Source organism: Triticum aestivum, chromosome 3A (assembly GCF_018294505.1).
Source record: "Triticum aestivum cultivar Chinese Spring chromosome 3A, IWGSC CS RefSeq v2.1, whole genome shotgun sequence".
Taxonomy (NCBI): domain Eukaryota; kingdom Viridiplantae; phylum Streptophyta; class Magnoliopsida; order Poales; family Poaceae; genus Triticum; species Triticum aestivum.
The window spans coordinates 19,182,240-19,191,364 of record NC_057800.1 but is presented as its reverse complement, the minus strand read 5'-3'; the positions used below and the strand labels follow the sequence as shown (position 1 = coordinate 19,191,364).

At 40.9% G+C, this 9,125-nt stretch overlaps 1 protein-coding gene across 1 annotated transcript; it reads right to left on the bottom strand.

Moving 5' to 3' along the window:
* Positions 1-231: 231 nt before the first annotated feature.
* Positions 232-1,409, bottom strand: LOC123056641 (uncharacterized). Its single transcript, XM_044479968.1, has 2 exons — positions 1,019-1,409; positions 232-930 (listed from the first exon to the last, which is right to left on the bottom strand). The coding sequence occupies exons 1-2, from the start codon at positions 1,407-1,409 to the stop codon at positions 236-238; spliced, it is 1,086 nt and encodes a 361-aa protein (XP_044335903.1). The 3' UTR covers positions 232-235.
* Positions 1,410-9,125: the final 7,716 nt, after the last annotated feature.

Sequence of the window (9,125 nt, the reverse complement as noted above, 5' to 3'; positions counted from 1 at the left end):
TTGACACTTCCATAATCATGTGCCCAGTAATGCACATGCACAGCCTACTACAAGTTAACTATGACAAGGATCATAACCATGTGTCCAGAAATGCACATGAACAAAATATATCACATCCTATTACAAGTTAACTACGCCAAGGATCATAATCATGTGCCTATAAATGCACATGAATAAAATATATCATTGTTTTAAAGGTAGAACTCACCTAGTACAAACTATTAGTTCCATCTGATTAGGTATTCCGAATTTTTTCAGTCAACCAACCCAACCGTAATTCGTTACTTGAAAATGATAGAAATACCTCCCTGTTCTCCTTGTTGGCAGTAAAGATGTCCGCTGCTTTTAGCATATCTGCCATCGAAAGACCCTCCAACCTTTCCAGTGCTTTGATGCATTTCTTGATGCTGAACGGGTCCCTTAATTTCCTCTCCTCAATGGCTGCATACCTATCTATTTCTTCCCTTCTCAGTTTCAGGTATCTCTCATGAAAATCGTCAATACTGGTCGTCTTTTGCTTTCTCGCTCTCTTGGTGCTAGTAACCTCAGGAGCTGAGCTAGCTGGTCGAGGATTGCGATGTACAACTTGTGGAATTTCATGCAAAGTCTGTCCAACGCGCTGTGAGGAAATTGGTACTGTTTCAACTTGGGATGGAGCATGTAATGTCAAGTCATTTCCTTGAGTCGGGTTTGCCTCCACTTGACTGAATGTATTATTGCTAGAAAACCAGTTTGTGTTTTCACTATCCTCTTCAATGTCAAATTGCATGGATGAATCACCAGGAGCATGTATGGTTGGTGTAGGTGTGTGCAGATGCGCCTCTAGCCCTTGCTGTTGTGGTGAATGTGATGTTGGTAACTGTGAGAGCTGAGTTGCTTTGTTCGCATAATAATCCATGCCATGGCAACTCCTTCCCTGAGCATAGCGTCCTAGATGAATTAAGTAAAAGAAAAGGAACATTTATAAGAATCAGCAAAACAAAATTTGGGCCAATTAAGCCAACGATTTAAAGCTCACCATCATATAGAGCAAAAAGATCTTCATAATATGGAAATGACTTTCCTCGCCAGAAGAGTGCATCCTTGTTTTTACGTGCCTCTAGTGCAGCCCAAACATTATCGGGCGCCACCACCATCTTTCTGTCACGATCCCAGCCAAAACCACTTTCAGATATTAAGTCTTTTACAGCTTTGAAATCTCTCTTTAGATCCTGCTCCTTTTGCTTCACTTGAACTACCGTGAAGGATACATCAAATCTTTGATTGAATTTAGCAACAATATTTGTCCAGGCCTCTTTACTCCATGCATTTTGTGTGCGGTATTTGGGAACATCATGATCTCTTAACAGTTCAATGAGATATGCCTTCATCTGATGATTCCACTTGGCTCTACTAGAATTCTTAGACATACCTAGCAACATGAAAAGTGCATATTAGGGCTCCAGAAAGTAGATATCGTGAGTATAGTTACTTCTCTGAATATAATAACAATCAAGTGTAATCTTGTTTGTGGTATTGAAGGCAGGTAATATATTAGGTCTATTCCTTAAATCCTAAAAATACCATGACTCTGTTTTATCTCTTTACTACAAGCACACAGCCAAGCCTTTTTTATTCAGAGCAACACCACAGAACTACTAAGCTTCAGGATAGGTTCTTAACTGTATTTTTTCAAGATAAGCACATATAGAAAAAAACTAAATCAGAAAATGGATATCCTGTAGTAGTATATGCTACCAGGAAGTTTAGCTATGCAGGAAGTCATCTAGCAGGCTAGCAGCACTTCCTCCTAGTATATATCATAGACGAACAAGTAGAAGTAGATCTTTCCCTGTGTAACAACTTCAGCACAAAAAAATGTCTATTCATTTACGCATCTAAACATTCTCAATCTGTGTGACCTATTTTCGTTTTAAGCCTATAGATCTGAAGTAGAAATAATTTCTAGGAGAAGAAATCAATAAGTACTCGTAATTTTTAGGAGAAGAAATCAAAAAGGGTTGGATGGTTACCTCCTAGGGAGATTTCTTGACTTCCCCCAAAGTTTTGGTCGTCAAGCCCTTGTGTGGATGGAGGGGGGAGATGTGGAGGCGGAGGAGGGTGGATTCGCCAGCCTACAGTGCTCCGTTGGTGCTCCATGTTGATTCCGCGCTAAAATAATCTAGGGTTTGTCCTTCTCCATGGGGGATTTAGGGGGAGCGGCGGGAGTGCTAGAGATAGGAGACAGCAGTACGAGATAGAAAGGAGGGGCGGCGACTCTGTTTCCTATGCGTTTCCATTAGGTCTGGGTAGATGTTCTGTTTCCCATGAAAATCGCTGGAAAGTTGCCTTTCCTAAGGAAAGTGTAGCGCTCTTTCCTTTGTCCCAAACGGCTCCAAAGGAAAATATCCATAGGAAAGGAAAGTTGTACGATTCCTATGATAAATCTTTCGTCCCGAACATGGCCTTAGTCCCGGTTCAGGAACTGGGACAAAAGGCCCTTACGAACCGGGACAACAGGCCCTTTTTCTACCAGTGTCTTTGTCCTAGAAGAGCACCAACAGCACAATCACAAGCAAAACAAAAAATTAAGGGTAAATTCCAATTAGGTGGCTAAACAATAGGTGCAGAAATCAAGGCTTTCTTAAGTATTTCAAATGCTTCTACACAATCATCATCAAAAACAAAAGGAACATCTTTTTGTAAGAGACTAGTGAGAGGCCTAGAAATTTTAGAGAAGTCCTTAATAAACCTCCTATAGAAACCGGCATGACCCAGGAAACTTCTTATACCTTTGATATCTTTAGGACACGACGTCTTTTCAATAGCATATACTTTAGCTTTATCAACTTCAATACCTCTTTCATAAATTTCATGCCCCAACACTACTAGGGAAAAGCTTATAGACAGACGCTTACTAGTAGCGCTCTATATTGCCCCGCGCTACCGCTACTTACTAGTAGTGTGCTATATTGACCCGCGCTACTAGTAATATTTACTGGTAGCGCGTGGCCCAAAAAAGTATGCTACTAGTAAATATCTTCAACCATGCCCTGCGAACAGACTATAGTAGTAGCACGGGTTCTAAAACCTGCGCTACTACTATCTGGATAGCTGTAGCGTAGGTGAGGTAGACGCGCTACTAGTATACTCCCGACCCACAAATCGTCCCACTCCACCGTCCACCCGCCCCTGTTTATATAAAAAGAAAAAATCTAACCAAGCCCCGATCTAGATCCCCTCCACCACCAGCCTCCTTCCACCTCCTCCCGTCGAAACCCGCCGCGGCCCTCGCCGCCGCCCGGGTAAGAAATGAGAGGGAGGAGGGTCCCGACGAAACCCGCCCCCTCCCTCGCCCGGGTACGAAAAAAGGATGCGGAGGCTTCCCATGGCGGCTCGGCCCCTGCCGCCTGCTCCGCCTCTCCCGCCGCCTCCATGCCTCCGCCGGCTCTGGCTCTGGCGCCAGCCAAGGTATCTATACATCTCCCCACCCACAACTCCTCATGCTCGCCGCGGGCTCTGCACTGCCGCCGCCCCCTATTGCCATCCTCGTTGGCGTTGGGGCATCCGCGAGTGTGACGCTGCTGCTAGTGCCTAGTGCTGGGGCGGGCGGGCCATGTAATGAGTGGACGTCGCACAAGAGTTTGTTCCGCTGGACTAGACACCTCCTGTGGATTCTGCTCTGCCGCTGCCCCACCGCGTTCCTGCTCCGCCACCAGTCCTGCTCATTTTGGCCTATGCTTTTCCCTTTTGATCTTTGATTTGAGCAACAATTTCTGTGTCACCGAGTTGCTAGCGCGTCACTTTGTAATGCTGCAACTGAAGCACATGCTCATTAGACCTCTCTGATGCTCATCGTCCCATGTTTCACATGGGGATGGGTATGCTACTAATCATTTCTAGTCCTGTCATGGAAGTCTGCGTGCTGGCCTTGTTTATCTTCTTCCTCTACATACAAGAACTTCTGCTCCTCTTGTTTCCCCTTTGTTCTCAGTGTGTGTCACTGATGTCATGGTTTGTGCTTTTCCCTGTCGGTTTTCAGGCAAATTCCTTCTACTCGGTGCCTCTAGATCGATACTAAGCAGGGAAAAGTCTGCCTGATGCCAATCAAAATAGTGTGTCCGTCACCAAGGTACGAACGAGTGGAAAGATGAGGTTGTTCCCGTTATTTGTTTGTGCAGATATCGACGCACATGACCGAGTTGTTCCCCTGAATGTGTATATACGTATGTGTCTTTGTAGTGGATGAGAACGAGATGCATATGCATTGTGCGGCCTTGATGTCTATTATTATATATATGCAGGTTATTGTATCATTTTTCTAGTGATTGGTATATGGCTCAGGGTCATGTACAAAGTCTCAGATGTATGGATGTGTTGCTGCTGGATTTGTTTCCTGGTGAATCTCAGGCAACCCTTCACAAAGCTACTACAGCACTCGTCGCCTTCCAACAGCTTTGGCTAAATTTTGGGGTATAACCGGAGGCCATTTTGCTTGGCTTTCATTCCCATCCAGTGTAGCATCCAAATCGATTTGTTAATACTGAACATGGTTTCCGGATGTATCTTCCATATGTATTATGTGCATTTCAATATCTTCAAAAACTATAATGTGGACAAGTAGTTATTATGGCTTGCAAGGTGAACTCCGCGATCCATGGATACTGTTCGGCATCTATAATGTAATCATAATTAAGGTACAACTTTTATCACATATTTTTTTTTGAAGCCTGGGAACTATTTTTCATCTACTACCAACCATAAGCATTTCATTTTTGTATACATTATCTTGCAATTGTAGTTATATAAATCACAGCTTTCAAATTATATTAATGAGTGATATTTACTTATTTTATGAAGTTTTAAATGTCACCAATCGCCTCTATTTGAGAAATTTTTGCACCTTGGTTGGGCTGCAGGTATGTGTGACAACTAGGGAGATGATGAAGTGCTATCGAACGACCATACGGTGCTAACTATCTCGGCTCCATCTGCAATTCTGCATGGGCATCTGGTTAGAATGAGAACATTACGTAGTGCAATTGCACCCAATTACCTCACCTTATTTTTCTCACAGTGCTATGGTCCCATTTAGTGTAGTTAATTTGATGGGCTCCAAAGGTGATATGTATCTTCAAATGCTACCTCATAAATTTTCATTTGTGGCGTTTCTCATAGTCGTTTCTGTAAGAGATCAATGGAAAATGACCACGTGTTTGGTTATGAAGTTATTTAAGTTTAGAGTTATCTCTTATGCTCTCTTAGGTACTCTTTCTTAATTTATCAGAAACTAATTCTATCCCATTACATTCTTGACATTACACAAGATCACATTGCTTGCCCCACTAAATTAGCACTTAGGCTGGACGAAAACCTTAGATCATATGTTCAGAGTTCAGTTATTTTCTTATCTGAAACTAACATATTTTACAATGGGCATGATGGATGTTGCAGGTTCATTGATGACAGCCAAGGGTTCATGCTCGGAAATGACTACATCTTGCTCCATGTTGTCGGCTCAGCTAGAGTCCTGAATCATGAGTAGATGGGACACGTCGATTGTTAGAGTACACTTGGCATGTGCATTTTGTGAAATTCTAGCCAACAGATTGATAGCATGCTTGCCTACTTGTTCTTTTTGGTTCAAATAAATGTTCCTTTTCTTGTTGAATCCAAAGTAGCTAGCGGAGATCAAGTGGAAAGGCTGTTGATTGTCCCAAAGTTCTTGGGCCATTTAGTTTGAATAGCTAGTGAGGAATTAAGCAAATATTTTCGGCAGCCCCTTTAAATTGCTAGATGAGAAGGAATCTTAACTTAATGGGTCTTGTGAATTGGAATATAGCATTTAGTTGAACTGATGCAATTTGTGTACTAACAAGTTTTCACTTTCTCGACATGGGCGCAGGGGTGATCGACGCTGACTAGCGCGGCCGGTTGGCTCTGTACTCTTCAACCACTCGGAGGCGGACTTCTCCATGAAGCTAGTGGCCACATCGCGTAGAAGATTGTCCAGGTGATTTCGACGTCCGAGGTCGCCGAGGTAGAGGACCTAGACGCCACCATCGTCTAAGCTCCACCGGCGTCTAAGCCGGGAGGGAGATTCATGTCCACCGGCGTCTAAGCCGGGAGGGAGATTCAGGTCAACCGGCGTCTAAGCTCCGAGCCTTGGTAGATACATCTAGGTAAGTGGTCTATTTAGGTTGGTGATGGAACACCAGGGTAGGTACCCACCTTTCGATGATGGTTGTGTGTCTGATGTTAAATGGAATCTTGAGATTGTTCTGTGATGTTGGTTTGGTTTGCACTTGACGTATTGTCATCCATGAATACTACATCTAACTTTTATTTTTTTATTTCCTAAATTATTAGTAGTAGTGTGGGAAATAAGTGAGCGCTACTAGTAGTTAGGTTAGTAGTAGCACGGGAAATAAGTGAGCGCTACTAGTAGTTAGGTTAGTAGTAGCACGGGTGCACCAGCGCTACTACCAACCATTTAGCTATAGCGCGATAGTAGTAGCGCGGGTACCCGCGCTACTAGTAGGCAGTTTTCCAGCGCTACTACTAGCCTTTTTCCTAGTAGTGCAAGACAATACCTTCATTAACCATAAAGTGACACTTCTCCCAATAAAATATAAGATTAGTTTGTTCACATCTTTGCAAAACTCGATCAAGGTTGCTTAAGAAATCATCAAAAGAAGTTTGGTAAACGGAGAAATCAGATAATATAGCAGTCATGCATCTTTGAAAGGTAGTGGGTGCATTACATAAACCAAAAGGCATACGTCTATAAGAAAAGGTACCGAAAGGGCAAGTAAAAGTGGCTATCTCTTGATCATGTTTTGAGACAGGTATTTGAGAGAAACTAGAATAACCATCTAGAAAGCAAAAATGCATATGTTTGGATAATCGTTCTAGCATTTGATCAATAAAAGGTAGAGGGTAATGATCTTTTGTAGTAGCTTTATTTAATTTGCGGAAATCAATTACCATTCTATAACCTGTAACAATTCTTTGTGGAATCAATTCATTCTTATCATTAGGAACAACAGTAATATCTCCTTTCTTAGGGACACAATCAATAGGACTTACCCATTGACTATCGACAATAGGATAAATTATACCTGCCTCTAGAAGCTTTAGTATTTCATTACTTACCACTTCTTTCATCTTAGGATTTAACCGTCGTTGATGATCAACAACTGGTTTAGCATCTTCCTCGAATTTAATTTTGTGCTGACATAGAGTGTGACTAATGCCCTTAAGATTATCGAGAGTATATCCAATAGTGGAACGGTGCTTCTTCAGAGTTTTCAACAATTTCTTTTCTTCATGCTCTGAAAGGTTAGCACTAATAATAATAGGATATATCTTCTTTTCATCAAGATAAGCATATTTTAGAGTATCAGGTAATTGTTTAAGCTCAAACACGGGATCACTCTTAGGTGGAGGAGGATCCCCAAGGATTTCAACACGCAAATTGTGTTTCAAAATACGTCCTTGATTAAAGAATACTTCAACTATTTCCCTTCTTTCATTCATAAACATATAATTTTCATGGTCTAACAAATATTGTTCTAAAGGACCAGCAGGAGGCACGACAATAGAAGCAAGACCAATAATTTCATCCTTACTAGGAAATTCTTTATCATAGGGTTGTCTACGAAATTTAGAGAAATTAAAATCATGAGACATATCCCCTAAACCAACAGTAGCAATGTCTTTCTCGCAATCTATCTTAGCATTAACAGTGTTCAAGAAAGGTCTACCAAATATAATGGGAGAAAAATTATCTTGTGGGGAACCAGGAACAAGAAAATCAGTAGGATATTTTATCTTCCAACACAAGACTTCAACATCTCTAACAATCCCAATTGGTGATATAGTTTCTCTATTATCAAGCTTAATAGTAACATCAATATCTTCTATCTCAGCAGGTGCAATATCATTCATAATTTCCATAAATAAGGTGTAAGGAATTACACTCACACTAGAACCCACATCACATAAGCCATGATAACAGTGATCTCGAATTTGAACAGAAACAACAGGCATGCCAATAACAGGTCTATGTTTATCTTTCATATCGGGTTTAGCAATTCTAGCAGCTTCATCACAAAAAAAATAACATGCCCATCAATATTATTAACCAAGAGAGCTTTAATCATAGCAATACTAGGTTCAACTTTAATTCGTTAAGAGGGTTTGGGTGCTCTAATATTACTTTTGTTAACCACAGTTGAAGCTTTAGCATGATCCTTTATTCTAATAGGGGAAGGTGGTTTCCCAATATAAGCAGTCAGAACGATAGGATCAACATTATAAGTAATAGTTTGTTCTTCAAATTTAATAGGTTCTGCTACTTTAACTTCAATGGGAGGATGATATTTAAACAACTTCTCCTTAGGGAGATCAACACGAGTACTAAAAGATTCACAAAAAGAAGCTACTATCTCAGAGCCAAGTCAATATATCTATACCTACTATTAAAGGGAATAGGTATTGTTGGTTTGGTTTAGTCCTTTTCGTTTGGTTTACACGCGTTAAGCGATCTGGGCCAGGTACTTCTATGTTGATGGGCCTTTTATGGGCTTTTATAGAGACCGTGAAAAATAATTGGGTCTAAATAAATCAACATTGTGGGAATTGAACACATGACCTATGCGCCTTTGTATTTACTAATCCCAATTCACTCTAAATATACGAGTGGCAGTCATCATGTTTAGGGTGAGCTAAGCGAATGAGCTAATAAAGGAAGGATTGTGGGCCTAAATAGAATATTGAAATGGATGTGGCTAAGTAAAGAAAGGATTATGCGTAAACCGGTGGAATAACTAAAAGAAAGATTGTGGTCTTAATAAATTCTACATGAAGGATTTGAGGTACTACCTCCGTTTCAGTGTATGAGTCATTCGTGTACTTCTAGGTCATCGATTTGAGGAATTAAATATGTGTTATATGTCATGAAAAGTATATGACTAGATTTCTACACGGATGTAGTTTCTAAATATATATTTTTGTCATATATAGGCTGTGAGACATTATGCTTGCACAAAACATCAATTTTTCCCGTTGCAACGCACGTGCATATGTGCTAGTAGTGCTAAAATCATGAAAAACATCGGTATCCATAAAATATTTAACACAAA

Coding starts and splice junctions, on each gene's coding strand:
- LOC123056641 (XM_044479968.1), bottom strand. CDS start 1,409: ATGTCTAAGAATTCTAGTAGAGCCAAGTGGAATCATCAGATGAAGGCA. Junction 931..1,018: donor TCTTTTTGCTCTATATGATG/GTGAGCTTTAAA, acceptor TAATTCATCTAG/GACGCTATGCTCAGGGAAGG.